This window comes from Rhinatrema bivittatum, chromosome 2 (assembly GCF_901001135.1).
Source record: "Rhinatrema bivittatum chromosome 2, aRhiBiv1.1, whole genome shotgun sequence".
Lineage (NCBI taxonomy): Eukaryota > Metazoa > Chordata > Amphibia > Gymnophiona > Rhinatrematidae > Rhinatrema > Rhinatrema bivittatum.
This window is the reverse complement of record NC_042616.1, coordinates 368,509,799-368,537,158: the sequence shown is the minus strand read 5'-3', so window position 1 is coordinate 368,537,158 and position 27,360 is coordinate 368,509,799. Positions and strand designations below refer to the sequence as shown.

Genomic DNA, 27,360 nt, shown 5'->3' with positions numbered 1-27,360 from the left:
TTTTATGTTCTTATGTTCTGTTTATGTAGGTTTGGCCAATAGAACTGTGCCAATATTTTCTCTTGGGTCTTTCCTCCCTCTGGTGAACCCCTAGAAGGTGGCTGTGGGCTAGTTGCATGACCTTCTGGAGGGATAGTTTGGGAACTAGAAATTGTTCTCTCAATTCCCCCTCCACATTATCCTTAGTAACTCTGTACAGTAGGTCCCCTTTCACTACAAAATAAGAAGAAATAGGCTCTGTTAACTGCAACCCAGGGACTGGCCTTCTGTCTTCCTTTTGTATTTGCTACCGGGTCCACTTAAAGGACTCATCCTGTCTCTGGGCCCATATGAAGCTGCCCATGTCACTCCCCTTTTCCCACTCAAAGGGGTCAGGTAAGACATTCTGGGTGGGTTGCTGTTTTTCCCCTGACTCCAACCCTTCCTCCCCTGTTGCTTCTAAATTAACAGCATAACTGTGTTACCTTCAGGACTTGGAAGTCTTAGAGTCTTTGGGGAGCTGCAATAGAGAGGAGTGGGATACCACTGCCCTACCGGGAGAGACTTTTCTGGACATCGTTTACCCTTGGAACAGCTGCAGGTCTTGGCGGCTGCTCCGACCCGGAAGGAGGTCCCTTGGTCACGTGAGCAGTTCGTGTCTGCTGCTATAAAACCAAGCGGCAGACACTGGAAGTTGGGAGCTGCAATAGAGAGGAGTGGGATACCACTGCCCTACCGGGAGAGACTTTTCTGGACATCGTTTACCCTTGGAACAGCTGCAGGTCTCGGCGGCTGCCCCGACCCGGAAGGAGGTCCCTCGGTCACGTGAGCAGTTCGTGTCTGCTGCTATAAAACCAAGCGGCAGACGGCGCACCGCCGCCGTCGGCGCACGCTGCCTAAGCTGCGCGCTCCGTAAGGGGCGCGCGGCTTGGTCCGGCTTAGGCCGGCGAAGGTGAAGAAGGCGCCAGGAACTTTGCACTAGTGTAGTGGTTACCAGCTCCTACATCTTTATTCCGAAACTTGAGGATTAACAGAACTGTGAGTAGATCCCTAGCTCATTGATAAATCTTATTTGAAACGATGCCTCATACGAAACATAAGGGAAAGGTCAGGCAGGAGTCCTCAGTATCTGCCAGACCGAATCCCATACAAGCAATGATTACAGGTTTCTACTCACCGTCGAGAGTTATAACTCCGGAGAGGCCCATTATGGAGGTAGAAAAAGAGCAAAATTCTCCTTCATCGGGCGAAGTGACTCTTAGTCCCGGGGCACCAACAGTACCGATTCCCCCTCGGTCTACTGGATATGCCACTGAACCAGACTTTTCAGACATACGGAAGTCGATGTTACTGGAAAGTCCTATTGAGGAGGTACAGGGTATAAAGCCAGTGTGTGTGAGTGTGCTCGAAGGAGCAGCGGGTCCATCGTTAGAGGGAGAATATGATGTCGGGGGAAATCGGGGGAAATAGGAAACCCGACGGGAGATCAAAAATTGCTGGAGAACTTATTTCCTCTCCCGACAATGGGAACTTTGACAAACAAGGAACTATTGCTAAAAATGTTATTTCCTCAACCCCTACTCATATAGTGTCTCCTCCCAAACAGGTTTCCCTAGAAATGCTATGGCAAGTAATAACGGCTTTACAAACTAGTATTACAAATTTAAACGTAAATATTAAGGAGATGCAAAATGTGATATTAAATATAAATCCATTGGTTACTAGTAACAGCTCAACATTAGTAAGAGTAGAAGAAGAATTGAATTCGGTAAAAAATGTGCAGGCTAGTATCATCAAAGGTGAAAACATCATAGCTAAAAAAGTGGAGTCTTTGGAAAATGAAGTGCGATATTTAAACCTTAGGATAATTAATTTTCCTAAGTGTAAATTAATTTCAGCAAGAGAGCAATTAAAAAATTATTTTTTGAATGTTCTCTCTTTATCATCTGAAGAATTACCTTCTATAGCTAAAGTTTATTTTATAGCACAGGGTAGCCAAAATGGAAACATAAATCAAGATCAGCAGGAGTTAACTTTGAATGTCACAGAACTAATTGAGACATCTCTTAGTGCCCAAGTGGAGAATAGGGGTACCCTCGTGGTAAAATTCTCTCGGTCCGAGGACAGAGATAAAATTCTTAAGGTTTATATGTCTAATAGGACCTCGCTCTACTTAGGCCAGAGAATCTGGATTTATCCAGACATAGCAAGGGACACCCAAGTCAGGCGGAAAAAATTTATCGCTTTAGCAAATATAGCTAAAACTTATGGGATACGAACTGTAATAAGGTTTCCCTGTAAATGTTTGCTGTGGGTGAGGGGGAAAAAATATATATATTATGAACCTTCTGATTTGGAAAAATTCCTGGAAGGCCAAAGGGCCCGTGGTGAGGAGGAAAGTAATGTTAGCCAGCAATAACTGTTTGGTTTGGTAAATTGGCCTGACTAGTTTCTGTTATTATATGATTGTATTAATTTTTTCTTAGAAATTATGCTCATTAGCAGCTCCCCTATATTGTTTGGTGATTGGGAAGGGGAGATTTGTCTTGTGTAATGTTAAATTGAATTGTTGGGAAGTAATTAGAATTATGTTAATCCCCTTTCCTTGAAAATAATTTCATTGTATGGAATTATAATAGATGTTTTGATTTTTGTTTAGTGAATTGAAATCAGAAATAAAGAATTAAAAAAAAAAAAAAAAAAAGAAGTCTTAGAGTCTTTATGATTCAGATCTGGATTATTCAAGGGAAAGAGTTCTGGAAACTCCTTTTCTTCATTATTGTGGCTGGATGAACCCATTGTGAGCTAGTTGCACAGGCTCTTAGTTTGGACAGTCCCATCCTATCACCTCGGGGTAGGGTAGCCAAGGAAGAACTCCCACCTCAATTTTTGTCTTGATTGACTGGGGTCTTCAGTTCTATGTGGTATGTTGGATATTTCCTTTGTTCCCCGTGGATGCATACCAGGGTCACTACTCGATCATAATTAATCAGGACTGGCTTTACTAACTCTCTTCGGATGAGCATTTTCACATTCCCAGAGTCCACCAAAGCCTGAGTTGGAACTCCATGTAGTTCCACCACAATTACAAAAGTAGAGACTCCCTGGCTAGGTACATATACAAAATTAGAAAAGTGTGGTGCCACGGCATTAATGTCCATTTGTTCCTCTTCCTTGTGCGGAAAGTCTCATGCAAAATTGCCCCTCACAACGCAACTAAATTATGGTGGTCCTGTGGGTTTTTGTGGTTCAGGTTAAAAGTCCAGCCTATCTGACTCCATCTGCTGTCAGAATCTCCTGTTCTTAGGACTCTGGTGTCTTCTACGCAAGTTAGGATGCCTCCCCTGAGTCCGTGATGATTCAAGGATGATTGAGCTTGGTAATAGGCCTCCGCCATCTCCAACGCTGTCAATAGTGTAAGATTGAGTGCTTGCACAACCACTGCCTCATAGGGTGTTCTAAGCCATCTAGGAACTGTTCCAGCAAAACTGCATTGGCTACTTCCACGCCATTTTTCTCTTCCAGGTGCAGCCTCTTCCAAGCCCCATCCTTAAGTTGGTTGAAAAGGTTCTGCGGATTTTTCTTTGGTTGAAGAACTCCTTGCTGAAACGGCTGTCTGTATGCTTCTATGGTAAATCCCACCCTCTTTAGGATGGCTGTTTTGACTTCGGCATATGTAGCTATTCCCTCCAGGTTGGCGGTTTGAAAGGCAGCTTGACTGTTCCATGTAAGGAGGTTTCCTAGATACGTAGTCCATTTATCTTCTGGCCATCCTGCCAAGCAAGCGGTCTGTTCAAAGTTCTTCAGAAAATACTTGGGGGCTTCTCTCGGGCCATCTTTTTTTTTTTCTTTTATTGCATTTATAAATCAAAGCACTTACACAATGCTTTATGTAGTGATTGAATGGAAATAACAATGAAAAGAAGAAAAGAAGCATTACATTGTCATCTGTGCTTGTTTAACCATTCCTTTAAGAACATTGAGAGGGAAACAAAGTAAAAGAGGATTTACAAAATAACAGAAAAGGAAAAGCCATAACAATGAATTATGGCTCCTGTTACTAACCATATACAAGCATTTCTGGTCCACTAAGGGGCAGATTTTCAAAGGGTTATGCGTGTAACTTACGCGCATAAATCCGAGAAAGTGCCCCTACATGCGCCGAGCCTATTTTGCATAGGCACGGCGACGCACGCAAGCCCCAGGACGTGCGTATGTCCCGGGGCTTTGAAAAAGTGGTGGGAAGGGGGCGGGGGCGGGGGCGTGAGTGTGGTTCCGGTCCAGGAACAGGACCAAGGCCTCCGGCACAGCGGCTGTGCTGGGGGATGGCGTGCCGGCAGCTGGCCGGCATGCGCAAGTTACGCTTGCCAGAGGCAGGCGGGGGATTTAGGTAGGGCTGGGGGGTGGGTTAGATAGGGGAAGGAGGGGGAAGGTGGGGGGAGCAGGAGGGAATGGGGAAAGCCATCGGGGCTCCCCTAGGGCTCGGCGTGCACAAGTGTGCACCCCCTTGCGTGCACCGACCCTGGATATTATAACATGCGCGCGGCAGCATGTTATAAAACCAAATCTTGCTAAATTGAAGAAATCTTTTTATCATGGTCACCCAATTTAACTTCATGTGAATTAACCAACTTAGACACAAAAGTATCTAACTTACTAGTTGATACAGTGAGGGCCTGGCCAAATTAGGACATCAGCTCCCAAAGGGAATCCAGAGTTACCTCCGTTGGCTTCTTAGAAAGCTGTAGGAGTTCCCTCGATGGCTGAAGAGTAAGAAAGCCGGGGTCAGAGACTGCAGAAAACTTCCCTGGCCCTGGAACTACAATGGGAAGCAAAGAAACCAAGGAGCTGGCAATGGGGAGAACAAATCCTGTCCTGCTCCAGATGGACGCCGAGCCTTTGACGACTCCTTCTCATGCGGACAACAGGTCATCTTTCTGCGCTGCTGCAGTTGACAAAAAGGAATTAAATCCAGGTATTGGCGGTGAACATTGCTGACGGGGGCTAAGGGAAACCTCATCCCTGGGAGAAATCTGCGCTCCTCTGTTGATACTTGCATCAGGAACACCACCACCCAAAGCAGGAGCAGGAAATGCAAAAGATGTAATTAACTGCTTCCCTTCTAGGTAAGTGATCTCAGGGGGATAGACCTGTATCTTGCCTTTCCATTTAAGAGCCATTTAGGAAACAAAGAAGCAAGAAACAACAGGATAGGAACAGCAGAGTGCAGAGTCTCTATCTTGTGGCCTTCTTGTTTCCCCTTGCACCCTCTTGGGGCCATTTTAAGTATGACTAGCGACAAGGGAGGTGACCTGGTCATAGCTGTCTGTATTAACTGTGCTACCTGCATTAGCATTGCATTTTGCTGCAAAACTTGTTCTCATAGCATCTGCAGCTTGTAAATTTGTGTTTGTAGGACATTCTTCAATTGCTGCTAGCTACCCTGTTCTTCCCTGTTTTCCAAGCTGCCTCCAAACTGGGGATCTCTCTGGGGAAAGGAGAGGGAAAATCAACAACAACAAAAAAAACTGTTGCCTGTTCGGCCCTGACTCACTACTTGAACCCTGACTGCACAGGCGGACTACCCCTTTGGCCTGTTATAGCTTTAGTTAGGTGAGTGGAACTGGGAGGCCCCAGGAAAAAGAAAAAAAAACTCTGCAGGGTTTTTTTTTCTTTCTGCTGCTGCGACTGCCAATTCCTGCTTGTGCTTTCTGCTTCTGCAGGAGATCCCACTTGGACTATAGCAGCTTGGGAAATAGCCAGGAGAAATACAGACATAAACTCTGGCTGTTTCCTTTGGGGCGGATTTTCCATAGGCCTGCCGGCGCGCGCAGAGCCCCGGGACTCGCGTAAGTCCCGGGATTTTTTTTCGGGGGCGGGGCCGATCGACGCGGCGTTTTGGGGGCGGGACGCGGCGTTTTGGGGGCGGGCCCGGGGGCGTGGTTTCGGCCCGGGGTGATCTGGGGGCATGGCCGCGCCCTCCGGAACCGCCCCCGGGTTGCGTCTCGGCGCGCCAGCGGCCCGCTGGCACACGTGGATTTACATCTCCCTCCGGGAGGCGTAAATCCGTGGACAAAGGTGGGGGGGGGGGTGGGTTAGGTAGAGGAAGGGAGGGGAAGGTGAGGGGAGGGTGAAAGAGAGTTCCCTCTGAGGCCGCTCCGATTTCGGAGCGGCCTCGGAGGGAACGGAGGCAGGCTGCGCGGCTCAGCACGCGCCGGCTGCCCAAAATCGGCAGCCTTGCGCACGCCGATCCAGGATTTTATAAGATACGTGCGGCTACGCGCGTGTCTTATAAAATCCAGCGTACTTTTGTTTGCGCCTGGTGCACCAACAAAAGTACGCAAACGCGCATTTTTTAAAAATCTACCCCTTTATGTGCAATTTATTTTCAGTATAAAGCAAATCAAAACAAAGAATGCAGCTCGCCTTAAGTTCAGGAAGTATACACATCAAACATAGCAGGTTTTAGTGTCGGCTGACTTCGGCTTCTTCCCCAGGGTCTGTTTAAACATTCTAGTCCTTAAGTTCTTGTACTGTGGAGAGGGGCTCTTCCCTTCACCCAGTTCTCCCCATTGCCAGCTCCTTATGGGCTCAGGAAAGATAAGACACCCGTTATTGACAGCTGTGCAGCCCACATCTCTACACCCCCCCCCCCCCAACTCACACAGGGCATTAAGGAACTCAAAAACAGTATTACAGTGGGCTCTGGAAGAATTAGACCTGTGATCCAGAGACACACACTTTATCAAGTGCAACAAGTACAAAATGCCTTCTCTGTACTAAATAGTGAAGTTCTTCAGAAAAAGTTTGACGTGTTATCTGAAAAGAGAGAAGAAACCCAATGCATACAGAAATTCCAGTTCAGAAATCAAAGAAAAAAGCTCACTGTGATGGATGACTCTGTCATCAGAGGCACTAATCTTTTCCCTTGCACAAATGCAAAGGGAAAAGTGAATAACAAAACTCAACTAAAGAGGTCACAAAAAGAGTTCAGGACCAGCAGTAAACTGAACGAAGAAAGCTGGAAAGCTATGAGCACAAATGCTCGTAGTTTGGGCAATAAAATCCCTGATCTGCAAGCCCTAATGGTGGAGGCGGACTTGGACGTTTTTGCTGTCACATAAATATAGTTTACGGAATCTCATGACTGGGATACGTCAATACCAGGCTATAACTTGTTAAGGAAGGACAGAGAGGATAGGAAAGGGAGAGGAGTGGCTCTTTATGTCAGAAACAATATCCAAGCATCTGAGCTGCAAGGAAGATGGGGCAATGAAGAAGCATTATGGGCCGACCTAAAAAAAAGATGGGGCATCCATTTTTATTGGAGTGGTTTACAGGCCTCCAAACCAAAAGGAAGAACTGGATAGAGATCTGGTTGAAGACATCCAAAAGATAGGAAAGAAGGGAGTAGTGGTGATCATTGGAGACTTTAATATGCCAGATGTAGACTGGAGAATCTCATCTGCAGAATCTAATGAAAGCATTTCCGGACCCTTAATGATTCACTTCCATCAAATGCAGCAACACTGAGCATCTTCTATTAAACTGAAACAGACAATACCAACCAATCACTACAAGGTTTTACTTCTTGTTAAACTTTTTATCTCTCCTCTAACTCTAATCCCAGTTAGAATAACCCCTGTTTTATTGTAACTTTTTCTTCTATGCACTTGTTATACTTTTGTAATGTATACTCTTACGTTTTAGCTATGTACGTTATAATGTATTGCTCACCCCTTGTTTTATGTAAACCGACATGATACGAACTTCCGTGAATGCCGGTATAGAAAAACACAAATAAATAAATAAAAAATAAATAATAATAGTAGAGAAATAGTGGATGCCCTGCAAGTAGCTTTGTTCAAACAAATGGTAATGGAACCCACGAGAGAAGAAGCTATACTCGACTTAGTGCTCACTAATGGAGATAATGTCTCTAATGTCCAGGTGGGCGCCCACTTCAGCAGCAGTGATCAAATGGTATGGTTTAATATCACAAAAAGGATACGGAAAAGAAGCACAAAGACCCGAGTTTTGCAGTTCAAAAACACGGACTTTGATGAAATGGGGAAGTACCTGGAGGAAGAACTAAAAGGCTGGGAGAACGAGAGAGATGTGGATCAACAATGGACCAATCTAAAAGGAATTCTACCAAGGCAACTAATCTATATGTTAGAAAAGTAAAGAAAAGCAAAAGAAAAATGAAACCTATCTGGTTCTCAAAGGAGGTGGCTGACAAAATAAAGGCCAAAAGAACAGCGTTCAAGAAATATAAAAGATCCCAAAGGGAGGAGCACAAAGAAGAATATCTGGTAGAACTGAGGGAGATGAAGAAATTAATCAAGACAGCAAAAAGTCAAGCGGAAGAGAGGATTGCCGAGAGGTGGCAAAACATTTTTCAGATATATCAGTGAAAAGAGAAAAGTTCAAAGTGGTATAGTGAAATTGAAAGGTGGAAAGGATCAATGTGTGGAGAGAGTCGAACAGTTCTGTGTTCACTAAAGAGGACCCTTGAGAAGGACCGTCGCTAGTTAACAAGAAACTGGAGGGGAGTGGAGTAGATCTAACTCCATTTACAGTAGAGAATGTATGGGAAGAGCTGGGGAAACTGAAAATGGACAAAGCCATGGGGACTGATGAGGTTCATCCCAGGATACGAGGGAGCTCAGAGATGTGCTGGCGGGTCCGCTGTATGACCTGTTCAATAGATCCCTAGAAACGAGAGTGGTGGTGGTCCCGCTTCACAAGAGTGGGAACAGAGAAGAGGCTGGTAACTACAGACCAGTTAGCCTCACTTCGGTGGTGGGAAAAGTAATGGAGTCACTGTTGAAAGAGAAAATAGTGAACTATCTACAGTCGGGAGAATTGCTGGACCAGAGGCAGCATGGATTCACCAGGGGAAGATCCTGTCAGACAAATCTGATCGACTTTTTTGACTGGGTAACCAAGGAATTGGATCAAGGAAGAGCACTCAATGTAATCTACTATGGATTTCAGCAAAGCTTTTGACACGGTCCCGCACAGGAGACTGGTGAATAAAATGAGAAGCTTAGGAGTGAGTGCCGAGGTGGTGGCCTGGATTGCAAACTGGTTGACGGACAGAAGACAATGTGTGATGGTAAATGGAACTCTCTGAAGAGAGAGCGGTTTTAAGCGGTGTACCGCAAGGATCAGTGTTGGGACCCGTCCTGTTCAATATCTTTGTGCGCGACATTGCGGACGGGATAGAAAGTAAGGTTTGTCTTTTTGTGGATGACACTAAGATCTGCAACAGAGTGGACACACCGGAAGGAGTGGAGAGAATGAGACGGGATTTAAGGAAGCTGGAAGAGTGGTCAAAGATATGGCAGCTGAGATTCAATGCCAAGAAGTGCAGAGTCATGCATATGGGGAGTGGAGATCCGAATGAACTGTATTCGATGGGGGGAGAAAGGCTGATGTGCACGGAGCAAGAGAGAGACTTTGGGTTGATAGTGTCTAATGATCTGAAGTCGGCGAAACAATGTGACAAGGCGATAGCTAAAGCCAGAAGAATGCTGGGCTGCATAGAGAGAGGAATATCAAGTAAGAAAAAGGGAAGTGATTATCCCCTTGTACAGGTCCTTGGTGAGGCCTCACCTGGAGTACTGTGTTCAATTCTGGAGACCGTATCTCCAAAGAGACAGAGACAAGATGGAGGCGGTCCAGAGAAGGGCAACCAAAAAGGTAAAGGGTCTTCATCAAATGACTTATGAGGAGAGATTGAAGAATCTAAATTGTATACCCTGGCGGAAAGGAGGAGCAGAGGTGATATGATACAGACTTTCAGATACTTGAAAGGTTTTAATGATCCAAAGACAACGACAAACCTTTTCCGTCGAAAAAAAATAAACAGAACCAGAGATCACGATTTGAAGCTCAAGGGAAGAAGACTCAGAACTAGAGATGTGAATCGGAACCGGAATCGGTTCGGTTCCAATTCAAATCATGCATTTTTTTTCATCCGGCCCGATCGTTTTTTTTTTTTATCGGCTGCGCCCGATCCGATAAATAAAAAACCCACCCCGACCCTTTAAAACCGCTCCCTTAGCCTCCACCACCCTCCAGACCCCCCCCCCCCAAAAACATTTTAAAATTACCTGGTGGTCCAGCGGAGGTCCCGGGAACCTTCTCTCACACTCGGGCTGTCGGCCGATAAACAAAAAACCCACCCGACCCTTTAAAACCGCTCCCTTAGCCTCCACCACCCTCCCGACCCCCCCAAAAACGTTTTAAAATTACCGGGTGGTCCAGTGGGCCCCGGGAGCAATCTCCCGCTCTCGGGCCATCGGCTGCCACTAATAAAAATGGCGCTGATGCCCTTACCATGTGACAGGGTAACCATGCCATTGGCCGGCCCCTGTCACATGGTAGGAGCACTGGATGGCCGGCGCCATTTTTATTAGTGGCAGCCAACGGCCCAAGAGCTGGAGTTCGCTCCCGGGGCCCACCTCTATCATATTCCCCCTCAGCCTTCTCTTCTCCAAGCTGAACAGTCCTAACCTCTTTAGTCTTTCCTCATAGGGGAGCTGTTCCATCCCCTTTATCATTTTGGTTGCCCTTCTCTGTACCTTCTCCATTGCAATTATATCTTTTTTTTGAGATGCAGCGACAAGAATTGTACACAGTATTCAAGGTGCGGTCTCACCAAGGGGCGATACAGAGGCATTATGACATTTTCTGCTTAATTCACCATTCCCTTTCTAATAATTCCCAATATTCTGTTTGCTTTTTTGACTGTCACAGCACACTGAACCGATGATTTCAATGTGTTTCCACTATGATGCCTAGATCTCTGTCTTGGGTGGTAGCTCCTAATATGGAACCTAACATTGTGTAACTATAGCATGGGTACTAGAAAAAGTGCAGAAAAATGGCTTCCTTATGAGGAAAGGCTTAACAGGTTAGGGCTCTTCATCTGGGAGAAGAAACAGCTGAAAGGGGACATGGAAGAGGTTTCCAGAATCATGAGTGGTATATGACAAATTCATAGGGAACAATTATTTTTTTCTATCAAACAATACTAGGACTAAACAACATTCCATGAAACTAATAGCAAATTTAAATCTGAATTCAAAAAGTGTTTGGTTTTTTTCAGTTAACAAACAAGCTATGAAATTTGTTGCCAGAGAATGTGATCAAGCCTAGTTTCATAGCTGAGTTTAAAAAAGGTTTGGACAAGTTTTTGGAGGACAGATCCATAAACAGTTATTAAGGCAATGGGCATCTTCATTTCATACTTTTGAGAATGAGCAATAGGTAATGGACTTTCCTGTTGGGATCTGTTGGGTTATCCAAGTGACTCAGTCTGGCCACTATCAGAAACAGGATGCTGGGCTTGATGTACAGAATGTATGTTAACATGGCACTTATTATTATGTTCCAATTATTGCACTTTTTAGAAAGATGAAGGTGCTATACTTGGCTTCTGGTCTTATGCTAAACATCTTCATCTAAGTGATCTTCCATAAGTATCCAGTTCCATTGGGTGTCATTGTTGCCTGATATATTTCATGGTCATTTCTCCTTGCCATATGAAACATGTTCTGTTTCTATTCAGTGTTTTAAAATTAAAATTTTCATTGAAAAATATTCATGTAGATAATTGTTTCACTTGTGTAAACAAGAGATTAGTGACTTGAGCTCATTGAAATGCAAACTAAACAACAACATACACCAATTAAGAAATGGCTGGAATTGCATTAGGTATATATATCAATCTTATAGTTTAGCAGTTATTTAATTTTCATGGTTTAGTTTACAGAGTGGGTCCATATTTAGCCGCCGAGTGGTTACTTAAGTTAGCCAGATACACCTATCTGGTTAACTTAACCAGGATATTCAGCAGCACAGCAGCATAGCTGAATATACCCAGCTATCTAAAAAGTTAGCCAGATAGGTATATTTTACTAACTTTAGACTTGCCTACAGCATGGCCAGAGTTAGCTGGTAAGGTTCACAAGCTAACTCCAAATATCGGAGTTAGCTGGTTAATTTAACTGGCTGACTCCACTCCTCCCCGGAACGTCCTAACATATCCGACTAAATTATAGCTGGATAAAGAGTTATCCATCTAAATGGCTTTTGAATATCTACCCCATTATGTTTGTGTCTTACCTTTTTATTTTGCTTAACTTGTCCTACAGTTCTTCAAGAGCAACACTTGAGAAAACTGACCTGCCAGCCTTTTGGTCGTGCCATAAAGGAAGACAATGTGTCCAGCAGGACTACTGTGCCAGAGGGGGAGCTTTTACTAGAGGTGAGTGAGAAGAAAATGCTATCATTTCTTCAGCAACAGCTTCTAAAACGTATATGTAACTTACTATATGGCAAATGTCCTCTTTTAGCAAATGCCCTCATGTTATACAACGTATCTTGGTAGCTAAAAACATGGAAGGTTTTGCAAAGTATCCGTGATCAATAGAATGGCTGCATCTCAAATTTTATATTTTCTGATTTGTGTGCATTACAAAGGTAAAACATGGTCATATGTGGGGATGTAGTTACAAAAATGGATGTGGCATACTCTGGACAGCCGTGGGCATCTAAAACTAGCCTGAAATTTACTTCAAAACACAATGAGAAGCTGAGGTAGGTGTAAATGCTACTTCATCAGTGCCAGTGATACATTATAAATGAGGAAGTAGGGCAGGAAGCATTTTCCTGGTCTTCTTTTGAACTGCACCAAAATAAAATCTTTGAGGGAAGAGCCATTTCCTTCTCTTGACTTCATAATGACTCAGATGCATCAACAGCAACATCTTTAGTTTTAGGGGATTTAAAAAGTGATTTGGATTTTTACATTATTCCAACAATTCTGCCACAGAAAAGGAACAGAGCAAGATTTGCAGTGCCAAATTTGAGCACATGTCCCTGAGACTGAGTTCTGTTTTTCACCAAGTTGGACTCCATGGTGAGACCGCACCTTGACTCACATGGGGAACTGGCCTCTTGCATTCAGCCTGACCTCCACGATTCTGGGAGCAAGAATCACAGGTAGAGGCTTCTAGCTTGCAAATCAGAGAATAGAGCTAAGGATGATATCTCAGGAGCAACATCCTGCTTCTCCTCTGCTGGAGATTTTGGCATTTTCTTTTAGACAGGAGTTGGAAAGGCTTGCTTTGGAATGGAAAAAATGTAGAAGAATCAGAGATAGAAAGTACTTTTGCTCTTGTAAGAACATAAGAATTTGCCATACTGGGTTAGACCAAGGGTCCATCAAGCCCAGCATCCTGTTTCCAACAGTGGCCAATCCAGGCTACAAGTACCTGGGGCAAGTACCCATAAACTAAGTCTATCCCATGCTACTGATGCTAGTAATAGCAGTGGCTATTTTCTAAGTCAACTTAATTAATAGCAGGTAATGGCCTTCTCCTCCAAGAACTTATCCAAACCTTTTTTAAATACAGCTACACTAACTGCACTAACCACATCCCTTGGCAACAAATTCCAGAGTTTAATGGTGCGTTGAGTGAAAAGGAATTTTCTCTAATTAGTTTTAAATGTGCCACATTCTAACTTCACGGAGTGCCCCCTAATCCTTCCATTGTCCGAAAGAGTAAATTACTGATTCACATTTACCCGTTCTAAGACCTCTCATTATTTTAAAGACCTCTATCATATCCCCCCTCAACTGTTTCTTCTCCAAGCTGAACAGCCCTAACCTCTACAGTCTTTCCTCATAGGGGAGCAGTTCCATCCCCTTTATCATTTTGGTCGCCCTTCTCTGTACCTTCTTCATCGCAAATATATCTTTCTTGAGATGTGACAACCAGAATTGTACACAGTACTCATGGTGCGGTCTCACCATGGAGTGATACAGAGGCATTATGACATCCTCCATTTTATTCACCATTCCCTTCCTACTAATTCCTAACATTCTGTTTGCTTTTTTGACTACCACAGCACACTGAGCTGACGATTTCAAAGTATTATCCACTATGATGCCTAGATCTCTTTCCTGGGCGCTAGCTCCTAATATGGAACCTAACATCGTGTAACTACACCATGGGTTATTTTTCCCTATATGCATCACCTTGTACTTATCCACATTAAATTTCATCTGCCATTTGGATGCCCAATTTTCCAGTCTCACAAAGTCCTCCTGCAATTTTTCGCAATCCACTTGTGATTTAACTACTCTGAATAATTTTGTATCATCTGCAAATTTGATTACCTCACTCGTCATATTCCTTTCCAGATCCTTTCCAGATATTGAAAAGCATGGGTCCTAGTACAGATCCTTGAGGCACTCCACTGTATACCCTTTTCCACTGAGAAAATTGTCTATTTAATCCTACTCTGTTTCCTGTCTTTTAACCAGTTTATAATTCACGAAAGGACATTGCCACCTATCCCATGACTTTTTAGTTTTCTTAGAAGCCTCTCATGAGGAACTTTGTCAAATGCCTTCTGAAAATCCAAATACACTACATCCACCGGTTCACCTATATCTATATGTTTATTAACGCCTTCAAAAAAGTGAAGCAGATTTGTGAGACAAGACTTGCCTTGGGTAAAGCCATGCTGACTTTGTTCCATTAAACCATGCCTTTCTATATGTTCTGTGATTTTGATCTTTAGAACACTTTCCACTATTTTTCCTGGCACTGAAGTCAGGCTAACTGGTCCGCAGTTTCTGGATCACACCTGCAGCCCTTTCTAAATATTGGGGTTAAATTAGCCACCCTCCAGTCTTCAGGTACAATGGATGATTTTAATGATAGGTTACAAATAACTAATAGATCTGAAATTTCATTTTTTAGTGCCTTCAGAACCCTGGGGTGTATACCATTCTGTCCAGGTGATTTACTGCTCTTCAGTTTGTCAATCTTGTAAATTCACCGTGATTTGGTTCAGTTTATCTGAATCATTACCCATGAAAACCTTCTTATTTTATCACACTATTCTCTTCCCTCTGTATCATCCATGTCTTATTTTGTCCATTTTTTTTTCACCTTGTATGTATTGTATGATATGATGCAGACTGCTTATGGAGAGCCCATGCATCTTAATGAAGAAGTTCATATTCTTTTGAGTGTTGCCCTGGCCCCAGATATTGAAAATAGTGTTGTCAGAAATATTACTTGTTTATGCTAATATGGATATGTGGCTCAAAGCTGCTATGGTTGAGGACCCAGCTAGGCTGGGGAACTTCCATGGGAACAGTCCATGGGTATAGGGCAAGACAGAACTTGGATCTTCGGCCTATATCAGCTACTTTCCCCACAGGTTGAGCCCTTGGTTTCTGGCAGCCGGCAGGACTTAGACAGGGGCTAAGGACTGAGGTCAGGCTGGACTGGAGACTGAAGCTGAGGAAGGCGGGAACCAAAGGCAGGCGTGGAACTGCAATCTGGAACCAGGTGCAGAGAGGTTAGAATACCAAGGCAGGCTGAAACACTGGAACAGGCTGGAACACTGGAGCAGGCTGGGACAAACAGGATAGGACTGGAGATGCAGGCTGAGGCTGAGCAGGACTGTAAATGAAACAAGACTGAGGTTAAGACAATGGCTAAGCACAGGAATAGGGAAGGTCAAAGTACAGACAAGACAGAGACTAGATCAGACAGATAACAGTGAAGGCCTGGAGGCCACACTCAGAAGACCCAAAGGTCACTTAGGCAAAAGGCCTGAGAAAGCCACAGAGCTAGGCCAAAAGGGAAGAAGCCACAGGACAGGGCTAGAGTAGAAGGCTTGGGAAAACCACAGAGCAAAACTAGAGCAAAAGGCTTTGGAAAGCCAAAGAGTATTCAGTTACGTGGGGCCAAGCAGGGAGCCAAGTAGACTCAATGACAAGAAGGGATGTGCATTCGTTTTCAACGAATGTGCAATCCGCAATGCATAAGTCCGTTTGTTTGATTCTTGGGTTCGCGAAACGCATGGCGATCCCCCACGAATAAAACATAACATATATTAGTTTCATTCTTTTGGTTTGCAGTGATTTCTTAGCAGCCGTTTGAAATAGGAGAAGGCCATGTAGGAGTATCCATAAGAAAAACCAGCCCTTTCCTGTGAGTCATAAGTGACCTCACAGCCCTGTCATAGAGTGGGTCAGACAGGTTGGCAAGGAGACGAGAATGCAACCTATCAGAGCTAAGCATTTTTTCTAATGCAGCCAATCGCCGCTCTCACTCAGTGCTCTGTCACGCTGTTCCTGATAATGCTGTACTATTTATACCTTAAGCACGTGGTGTGCCACGCTCTTCCTTTGCGGGGATGGTCTGGGGAGGTGGCTTTACTCAGAGCTAGTCTGAGTGTCTCAAATCTGTATTCAATTGCTAGCTACTTTGATAGAATTTTCCATTGAAAAAGATATTTGTTCGTTTTTGCTGCAGTGCCAGCCAGCCAGACTTTTTTTGATCGCACTTTTTTTTTATTGAACTCAGATGGTCTCTCTGTCTCTCCCACTGAAACAAGCTGCTAGCAGTGGCATGTTGCTGCTTATCTGTTATGATTCCTGCCCGCAGAGTTTTCCCCGCGAGCAGGCCTCTCACCTCCATTCTGCACTGCCTTCCTGACGCGGCTGGAAGCTGCTATCGGTCCGTCCACCTTCTACCATGCGGCCAGGAGGCCGCCATTACTGCCGCTTCCGCGCGGTCTGAAGCTGCACTGCCGACCACCCATGCAGGCCGGAGCTCGCCGACATCAAAGCCGCGTTCCGCGGCAGTCGGAGCCTGCCTCTTGCTCCTCGCGGCAGGGAGCCGTAAGTCTTCAGCTGCTCTAAGCGGCAGGGAGCAGCCAGCAGCTGCCTGAGGCCTGTCCTGCAGCCTGGGGCCATCCTGAACAATTCTTCGTGGCATGGATGCCGCCGACAGGCTCTTTCTGCCTCAGCCTGCCTCTAGGTGCGTGACTGTGCTTCTCTTCAAGATTTAAAGGGCCCGCGGCTGTATATGCCCCAGTCCCCCCTGATGATGTCTTTCAGGGCATCTTCCTGCTAGCCCTATAAAAGGGCTTCTCCAATAGTCCTACTTTGCCTTGCATCGGAGTTCCCTGCTTCTGGAAGTCTCGTCTTCCAGCACTCCATCAGGTCTTCATTCCTTCTTCTTCGTTGGAGCTCCATGTCCTGAGTCTTCGTTGCTTCCTGTGTTTTCCTGATGTTCCATGTCTTCATGTTTCGAGGTTCCTAGTCCAGGCTTCCTGATGTTCCTGATGTTCCACTTCCTGATGTTCCGAGATTCTGCTCCTCCTTCGCTTGCTCCGAGTTCTCTTGAGCCTCCAGCTCCTTTGGTTCTCCAGATGACACTTTGTTGGGGTAAATCCGTTTCGTAGGTTCCTGTTCTCGTCATTGGAGTTTCGTCTCAGCTGGATTCCCTTCCTGCACTAGTCCCGTTCTCCACGTGGTCCGTGACCAACCTCTCCAGGTTGTGTAGGGCGTACTACAGGGACAGGGTGGTCCGTGACCTGCCCATTGTGTCCGCCTGTGTCAGTGGGCTGTGTAGGGTGCCCTGAGAGACAGTGCCACTGTCTAAACCTTCCCAGCTCCTTGTCTTGTCGAGAGTCTTCCAAGCTCCTCGTCTTGTCTAGAGTCTTCCAAGCTCCTCGTCCACATCCAGAGTCTTCTCGTCCACGTCTTGAGTCTTCTGTGTCACAAGGCCTCTGTCTGCCCTCATCCTCAGTCCGGCCTGCTGCTTCTTGCCGATACCTAGCAGCAGGTCCGAAAGGGCTGGGAACGGTCGGAGGACTGTTCAATATCCAACATTGGTTGTTGGCCTTCCAGAAGCATGCAGGTCCGGTAGAGGGCCAGACCTTCAGTCTTCACCCATGCTTGGACACGCTTCGCCTACCTCGGTGCTGCTCTGGAGTCTTCTGGGGTCATGCCGAGGCCCATGGGCACACAATCCCCCCAAGATGGGACCACTCTCCTAGCGTTTCCAGGTAATTATCTTACCCCATTGGGGTAGGTAGTTGCAGGCACAGGCAAGGTGTGGGTGGGAGATAGTGTGAGTTGGTATTTTCAAACAAGAAGCAGCATCACTAGGAATTGTGCTGGCTCAGGCTTCCATTCAAGTCTTTTCTTTGTTGTTTCATTTTTTTGTGCACACAGAGCAGTCCCAGTTGTGGTGTACATCAAAGCACTGCATCGTGCGTCTGTGGGCAGTTTTGCAGACTCACATATATTGGGGCAGCGGTGCTCTTTGAAGCCAAATCCCCAGTAGGCCTCTTTTGTAGTTACAAGTTTGGTGTGTGCACATACAGCTGTCCCAGTTGTAGTGTACATCAAGACATTGCATCATGCATCTGTGGGCAGTTTTGCAGACTCACATATATTGGGACAGAGGTGTTCATTCACCAATAAAGAAATAATTCTTTTAATTGAAATCCTAGTAGGCACTAGGCAGTGACATGATGTCAGGGAAAGGTAGACATGGTCGAGTGATTGGGACTGGCAGAGGAGGCACTTCAAAAGGCAGTGCCAGTCCCCCATTAAAGTTAAAAAGGGAGCTGTTCCAATCCAAAATCTCTGGAGGGGCAGGAAGTTTCATCCGGAAAAAACTGAAATTTAAAGATGATGCACCGCCACCACCTGTTTCTGACCCTGTAGTTTTGGAGGTGAGGGAAGGGGAGGCCGAGTCATGCAAAACAAAAGGGCGAGATGCAAAAGCAGCAGTGTGACAGCAGACTCGACTTAGAGTTGAAAATGTAGCGCAGGCACTGTTTGCTTTTGATTCCAATGAAGAATCATCTTGTATGGGATTCTCATCATCAGAAATGGAAGAAGTAATAGCTGAAGAAGGTTTAGGAGGATTAGTTAGTTCTGTCTTAGCCTCCACGTCAGTGATGCAGGGGAGAGATGAAACTGATGATGACGAGGAGGAGGAGCAGTCAGCACAGGCACAGAGTGTGACTGATGCCCCTGGCATTGCTTCTCAGGGTGCACCCAGTACTTCAACTCCAGTGCCAGCATCCACCCTGAAGGCTATAGAGAAAGGATCACAAAATAAATCTGCTATCTGGAGCCACTTTAAAGTGACTGAGGACCCGCGTTTTGCTCAGTGTAATTACTGTGCCAGGGCTATTAGCGGAGGCAAGCAAATGGGACATCTAATTAATTTTGGCATGATGCATCATATGCAGAAGCAACACCCAACAGTACTGCCATCTGGGGATGATGGCAGTACCAGTCAGGGGACCCCTTTTTCCAGGCAGTGTAAAGTGGTTGAAAAGGAGCAGAGTCACCCCATGCCCTCAGCCCCTTCTAGCAGTCAGGTGACAGGCCAGCAGCCTCCTGCCATGTGTCAGAAGCGAAAACCCATCATGGAGGAAATGGGGTGGTGTTCGGTAATGCTATCCCGGGGAAGGAGGCAGGCAGCCTCAAGTTGTAACCAGGAGCATCAGGGAAATGATTGCCCTTGATGACCATCCCTTGCAGGTAGTGGAAAATGTGGGTTTCAAGCATTTGCTGAAGGTCTTAGTTCCATATTACAAAGTCCCCTCCAGAACCACATTTAGCAGAGAAGTCATCCCTAGCCTGTACAACCAGTGTCACAGTCACATCCAAGCGCTGCTAGCTAAGGCACAGGGGAGTGTGCATTTCACCTGTGATATCTGGACCACCATGAAAGCTGCACACTCTTACCTCTCCCTGTGGGGCCTGGCTGAGGCAGGGGCAGGCAGCAGCTCTATTAGTGAACAAGTATCAGGGTGCAGGTGGGCTTTACTGCACACCCACCTGTCGGATGAGGCCCATATCTCAGCCAATATTCTTGCATGCATCAGACAGATGCTGGCGGGCTGGCAGCTACACCAGTGAGACAGGAATCTTCAGGCAGGGTTCCTTGTCACAGACAATGGTGCAAACATGGTAAAGGCAATATGCGACGAGCGCTTTCAGAACATCCGATGCTTTGCACACACTCTGCACCTGGTAGGGAAGTCAGCTCTAGTGTTGGAGTCCAAACACCAAGAGAATGAATACCTGCATATGTTAATAAACAAGTAAAGAAACGTAGCAGCGCACTTCCACAGAAGTGTGAAGGTGGGGCAGGTTCTCCGACAAAAGCAGACTAATTTGGAGATGCCTCACAAGCTTCTCATTCAAGACTTTGGCACCTGGTGGAATTCCACCTATATGATGCTGCAGAGGTTAGTGGAGCAGCAGACACCCCTTCATGACCTTTCTCTGGAAATGGAGATAGGTGTGCATAGTCTCCTAGGGCATCATGATTGATTAGTCATGAGTCAGCTGGTAAAAATCCTGCAGCCCTTCAAGGATGCCATGGAGGAGCTGAGTTCCAGAAGTTCCACCTTGGCTGACAGTTAATTTTCTGGAGGAATATTTGGAGGGCTTTAAACAGGAAGAGGGAATGACAGCAGAGGTGCTACATTGTCTGGACTTTTTGCAGAAGCAGGTGCAAGAGAGATTAAGACCTTTAACAAAAGACCACAAAAGACCATGCTCACCACAGTCTGTGAGAAACATAAGAACATAAGAAAATGCCATACTGGGTCAGACCAAGGGTCCATCAAGCCCAGCATCCTGTTTCCAACAGTGGCCAATCCAGGCCACAAGAACCTGGCAAGTACCCAAAAGCTAAGTCTATTCCATGTTACCATTGCTAATGGCAGTGGCTATTCTCTAAGTGAACTTAATAGCAGGTAATGGACTTCTCCTCCAAGAACTTATCCAATCCTTTTTTAAACACAGCTATACTAACTGCACTAACCACATCCTCTGGCAACAAATTCCAGAGTTTAATTGTGTGTTGAGTAAAAAAGAACTTTCTCCGATTAGTTTTAAATGTGCCCCATGCTAACTTCATGGAGTGCCCCCTAGTCTTTCTACTATCCGAAAGAGTAAATAACCGATTCACATCTACCCGTTCTAGACCTACAAGTCTGATTGTCTCACATTTGTGAAGGATCTGCTGTTAGTAAAGGTCCATGAACAGGAGTGCCATAGGCAGAAACAGATTAGTCATGAAGCAAAGCAGGAAACAACGGGCACTTCAGAGAGTAGTGCTAGCCCTAGCAGGAGCAGCACTCTTTCACCGACAGCTAGTACTTCCTGCTCCACTTTAGTTCGCCAAAGCCATGTTGATGTTAAACAAGCATCTGTTCTGAAATGGGCTAGAGTGAAAGCAGCTGGCAAGAAGGACTCTCAGCCCACCCAAGCAAAGGAGACACCAGCACAAATGTCAGTGACACGGGATCTCCCAGATCACACAGAGGACATGCAGCCAGATCCGGTGGAATATTGGGTACACAAGTCCACTGTCTGGCCACACCTAGCCAAAGTGGCTCAGCGATATCAGTCATGTCCACCAACAAGTGTACCCAGTGAAAGTGTATTTTCAATGACAGGGGATATCATGAGTCCTCACTGCTCAAGGCTGGCACCAGAGTTGATGGAAATGCTAGTGTTTTTAAAAATAAACATGCCTTTGCTTGGGTTTCCAAATTTTCCCAGTGATTGGCAAGATGAATAAAAGCAATTTAAAGCCTTGCAGCAGCTCCAACTGCCTCATATGCTCCAGATAATATCAGCACATGTACCTGACCTCAACCGCTGTGCCTGTCCATACGGCCCTTACATCACTACAAGGGCCTGGCCTCAAACACTGTGCCTTTCCGACCAGGCCTTATGTCCCTACAAGGGCTTGACCTTAAACGCTGTGCCTGTCTGCATTGTCCACTGTCCAGCCCTTACACTACAAGGGCCTGACCTCAAATGCTGTGCCTGAGTTTAGTTTTACTATTTCTAATTTCAGTTTCATGTATTTGTGCATCACTTCTTTACAGAATATTTTTTCCTGTTTTGTAACATTTGGAATGTAAGAACATAAGTTGTTTGGAGATTAAGTTGTTTGGAGCTTGGATATTTCATAGGCTCAATAGTTTTCATGACCTCCATAATATGGGCCATGTTCCCTAAATCTTTCTTAGGTGCCAACATTAATGTTTCTAGTACTATAGAAAACTGGTGGTAGTTGTGCTCTAGTTCATTCTCTATGTTTCCATAGTTTACAGAGGCACTGTAGGGTACAAAGTCAACATAGGTTGATATTGTAGATTTGCACTTGAGTAGCGGTTTTCTTATTTCTGAGAGCTCTTCAAGTTCCTTTGTCATCAGCTGAAGTGCATAAGTACAGTTAATACTTCTGGGTATTTACACACTGTCCACTGTCCAGGCCTTACGTCCCTACAAGGGCCTGATCTCAAATGCTGTGCCTGTCTGTCGAGACCGTACGTCCCTACAAGGGCTTGACCTCACACGCTGTGCCTGTCCGCCCAGGCCTTACGTCTCTACAAGGGCTTGGCATCAAACGCTATGGCTGTCCGTCCAGGCCTTCCGTCCCTACAAGAGCCTGACCTCAAATGCTTTTACCTGTCTGCCAGGCCGTACATCCCTACAAGGGCTTGACCTCAAATGCTGTGCCTGTCCATCCAGGCCTTACGTCCCTACAAGGGCTTGACCTCAAATGCTGTGCCTGTCCATCCAGGCCTTACGTCCCTACAAGGGCCTGACCTCAAACACTGTACTTGTCCATCCAGACCGTATGTCCCTACACGGGCCTGACCTCAAACGCTGTGCCTGTCCGTCCAGGCCATACGTCCCTACAAGGGCTTGACCTCAAACGCTGTGCCTGTCCATCCAGGCCTTACGTCCCTACAAGGGCCTGACCTCTAACGCTGTGCCTGTCCGTCCACTGTCCAGGCCGTAATTCCCTACAAGGGCCTGACCTCAAACGCTGTGCCTGTCCATCCAGGCCTTACGTCCCTACAAGGGCCTGACCTCAAACAATGTGCTGTCCGTCTAGGCCTTACGTCCCTACAAGGGCCTGATCTCAAACGCTGTGCCTGTCCATGCAGGCCATACATCCCTGCAAGGGCTTGACCTCAAACACTGTGCCTGTCCATCCAGGCCTTAAGTCCCTACAAGGGCTTGACCTCAATCACTGTGCCTGTCCGTCCAGGCCTTACGTCCCTACAAGGGCTTGACCTCAATCACTGTGCCTGTACATCCAGGCCTTACGTCCCTACAAGGGCTTGACCTCAAATGCTGTGTCTGTCTGTCCAGCTTGGAGCTTGGATATTTCATATGCTCAATAGTTTTCATGACCTTCATAATATGCGCCATTTTCCCTAATCTTTTTAGGTGCCAACATTAATGTTTCTAGTACTATAGAAAACTGGTGGTAGTTGTACTCTAGTTCATCCTCTGTGTTCCCATAGTTTACAAAGGCACTATAGGGTACAAAGTCAACATAGGTTGATATTGTAGATTTGGACTTGAGTAGCAGTTTTCTTATTTCTGAGAGCTCTTCAAGTTCCTTTGTCATCAGCTGAAGTGCATAAGTACAGTTAATAGCATCTGGGTATTCACTAGACACCAACAGAATCACCATACATTCGGGGCAACCCATTCCAGGGAGCCCTTTCCTGCGCAAAGGTAAGGGAACTCTCCCCGGGTGTAGCCAGCCTATCTCTTAGCACCCTCTGACCCATGTTGAACTGCTGTTCACATGGAAACCTCCTCCATGTCGACGCGCCACGCTTTGAAGGCTTGTGCTCCATTCTAGGGGCCAACCCATTCTAGGGAGCCCATTCCTGCGCAAAGGAAAGGGAACTCTTCCCGGGTGTAGTCAGCCTATCTCTTAGCACCTTCTTACTTACGTTGAACCGCTGTTCACATGGAAACCTCCTCCATGTTGACTCGCCACACTTTGAAGGCTCGTGCTCCACTCTAGGAGCCAACAACTCATTCTAGGGAGGACCGGAAGGCTCATCTGCATACTGCTCCCAGCAACTCCCAGGAGAGGAGTGCAGAGGTCACCACAAGCGATCCAGGGATTGACTTCCAGAGCCCCAGCTTCCAGAGGCCCCGCACCCTTTGCAGGAGAGGAGGACCAGAAGGCTCATCTGCATACTACTCCCAGCATCCCCCGGGAGAGGAGTCCAGAGATCACCGCAAACGATCCAGGGATTGACTTCCACAGCCCCTGCTTCCAGAGGCCGCGTACCCTTTGCAGTTGAGGAGGACCGGAAGGCTCATCTGCATACTGCTCCCAGCATCCCCCGGGAGAAGAGTCCAGAGGTCACTGCAAGCGATCCAGGGATTGACTTCCACAGCCCCAGCTTCCAGAGGCCCCGCACCCTTTGCAGTAGAGGAGGACTAGAAGTACGCGCCTAAATGCGTGCAAATCTCAAACCCTTTCAATTAACTGAGTGAAGATTAATTTAATGGTGGTCAAAGAGGATTGGTAAGTATAGTTTTCAGAAATTTTTGGACTTATAAAAGTTTGGTGAAAGGTGAAATTGAGGGATATATTCTTTAGAGTTTGTGTGTGTCTGAGGTAATAAGCAAGCCAGAGATAGTTAATTCTAGTGTCTGTCTTTCCCACCCATTCAACCCTTGATTTTCAAGCACGAGACACTTTCTAATTAAAAATCAATCAGGGTCTTATCTAAATCACACCATTGTACCAGCCCTAATTGTAAGTTTAATCATCCCCTTGTAGGACACTAGCTGATTAAGTAGTAAATTCACCTGTAAATTTAAAGTACTCTCATTCCAAATCCCTTAGTATCCACACTTTGAAGGCTCGTGCTCCACTCTAGGGGCCAACAACCCATTCTAGGGAGCCCTTTCCTGCACAAAGGAAAGGGAACTCTCCCCGGGTGTAGCCAGCCTATCTCTTAGTACCCGTTGATCCATGTTGAACCGCTGTTCACAGGGAAACCTCCTCTGCCTTGGCCTTCAAAATTCTCGTTTGTATATCTGCTTCGTCCACCAGATTTTAAAAGACCAGCGAGAGCTCACTAGATGCCAATGGAACCACCGCACTTAGGGGCAAACCCATTCTAGGGAGCCCTTTCCTTCACAAAGGGATCAGACTACCTCCGCTCTGCCAGCCTGTCTTGGCCCTATCAAAACCACAGGGATCAGACTACCTCAGCTCTGCCAGCCTGTCTTGGCCCTATCAAAACCACAGGGATCAGACTACCTCCGCTCTGCCAGCCTGTCTTGCCCCTATCAACTTTCTGCCACTCTGCCTTGCTGCCATACACCAGACAATTCTACTCCTTGTGGTGTTCTTGCCATTATCATGGTTCCTCAGTGGCTTGGTACTGGTCTTTCTGCTGCTTTGTCCCTTTATATCGGCGCCTTGTGGTTTTTTCTGACACTCTTTCTCTTGCTGTGTTCCCCCTTCATTGTGCTATAGGTTGTTGATGCCACTTGTCTTGCCACTTTGCCTGTCGTGTTGCCTTTGAGGGTTCATGCAACTGTTATCGGTGCTCTCTTTTGAAGCTGTGGTGTGTTTTTGACACTCTTACTGCTGCTTTGCACCTCTGTTAAAGCACTCTTGCCACTCCTGGTACCCCTTTGCCCCTTTACAGTGCCTTAGGCTATTCATGCCACTTTGGTGCCATTTTGCCACAGTCTAAATACCTTGGAGCTCTTTTCTTGTTCTGATGATTGCTCCCCAGAAGTTTCATCAGAATTGATAAGAAAACCCCAATTCTGCAGCCAAAAATAGGCTGCAAATACTTCCCCTTTGACTTTAATGGGAAACGAAAAACGAATAAAACTAATCAATGAATTGTTTTTTTCCCCCTATGAAACTAATGCAATGAATTTGGGTCCTGGTGAAATGAAAAACAAATCAAAACAAATGTTTTCCTTCTGCACATCCCTAATGACAAGGCCCTGAGCATAACTAGAGGCTAGGTTAAATAGTCTGGGCCTGCTGAGTCATGGGATCTCTGTGGGTAAGACTGCAGAGAGGGTAAGGGAAGCTCCTCAAGGGTTTCTGGTGGATGAGAGACTGCATAACAGGCAGAATCACAACAAAAACCTGGTGCAAAATAGAAGGTTTTAGATATATTGAGAGCTGGGGCTGTATATGTAAAAATAAAGGCTATACTGTAATGTAAACATCTTTGAATGGAAAAAATATGCCAATTGAGAAATTCAGATATTACATTAACAGACATTTAAACTAAGGGGGATTGGTAGATGTAAGCCGGTGGAATTGGATTTTTACCCCTGACGAACAGGGAGTGCAGATAATAGAAACCTTCTCTGCTTGAATGTAAGTAGGACTTTCTGGGAAAAAGTACTTAATCCTGTATGTAGTTTAAGGTTTGAATTTATTTCTAAGATTATAAATGTGTATGTGCTGAAAATAGACTGAGAGGTTTCAATGATCACTTGCTTGATCTGAGAAGGTATAAGAAATGGTTCCTGGGCAATAGTCACTGGTGTTAAATTCAAACCCAACCTCTCCATCTCCCATCCACCCTAGTAAACATTTTTTGGTATATTGTTATCCACATTATGATGCATATCTTTAAAATAATCAGCAATTAACCCTGATTTTAGTAAATGACTAATTTTGGTCCTATTGTTGGTCATTGACAAACTATACTTTAATGTTTATTTGGATATCATATACAAAAAGCCAACAAGGTTACTTACAGCTCCGCCTCTCAAGAGACGCTCCTGCTATCCAAATTTTTTCACATTTTCCCTCCCCACCGCCTCCCCCCTCCCCCCTACAGGTCTGCTACTATTACATTCAATACAACAGTTAGTTTACTCAATACAAGTAACAAAACATATATTACACAATAACATTACACAATAACCTATAACATCCCGGCAAAGTCCAGGGTAACTGGGTATTAATCCATATCACAAAGTAATATCACTTAATAATATCAGCAATATTCCCCATCTGACAAGTTATTAGCAATTAACCCACTTCTAGTTCACCGCTCCATGGTCGGCTCGGATTCTGTTATCTTGAGACCATAGATTGAAAGGATCCCATATTTTTCCAAATTTGACTAGCATATCTTTCCGGTAAGCAGTTATTTTTTCCATATTTCTAATGTTGATAAGCTTCGAAACTACTAAGGATATGGGTGGGCCATCCGGTTTTTTCCACCATTGTGCCACTCCCAATCTTGCAGCAATAGCTAAATATCGAAGGAACCGTTCATTTCCCAGTCCCTCTTCCTCTATCCATAATCCTAAAAGCCATAATTCCGGCCTTAAAGGTGGATCCACCCCCAGTATCTCCCTGGCCATTCTCTGAATATGACCCCAATAATCTTGAATTACTGAACAGGTCCACCAGACATGAAAAAACGAACCTTCAGCTGCACCACAACGCCAACATTTGCTAGACAGTTGACTATACCATTTTGCCAATTTCAGCGGGCAAAGGTGCCATCTATACAATAATTTATATTCATTTTCAATCATTGCAGCCGACATAGAGTGCCTCCCCAATCCCAGAAAACACTTGTCCCATCTCTCGGAATCCCAAGTCCCTCTAATATCCCTCATCCACTCCTTAAGATGAGCAGCCTTATAGCTCCCATCCTCCTCCAGGAGTTTATATATTTTGGACA

The 27,360-nt window shown here is 45.5% G+C and overlaps 1 protein-coding gene across 1 annotated transcript in view; it reads left to right on the top strand.

Moving 5' to 3' along the window:
- The window catches only part of LOC115083293 (aryl hydrocarbon receptor repressor-like), a 321,633-nt gene that overhangs the window by 263,273 nt on the left and 31,000 nt on the right, over positions 1-27,360 (top strand). Inside the window, exon 4 of the mRNA XM_029587101.1 lies at positions 12,147-12,259. Coding sequence (XP_029442961.1) covers positions 12,147-12,259 — 113 coding nt within the window. The remainder of the gene's footprint in view (positions 1-12,146; positions 12,260-27,360) is intronic.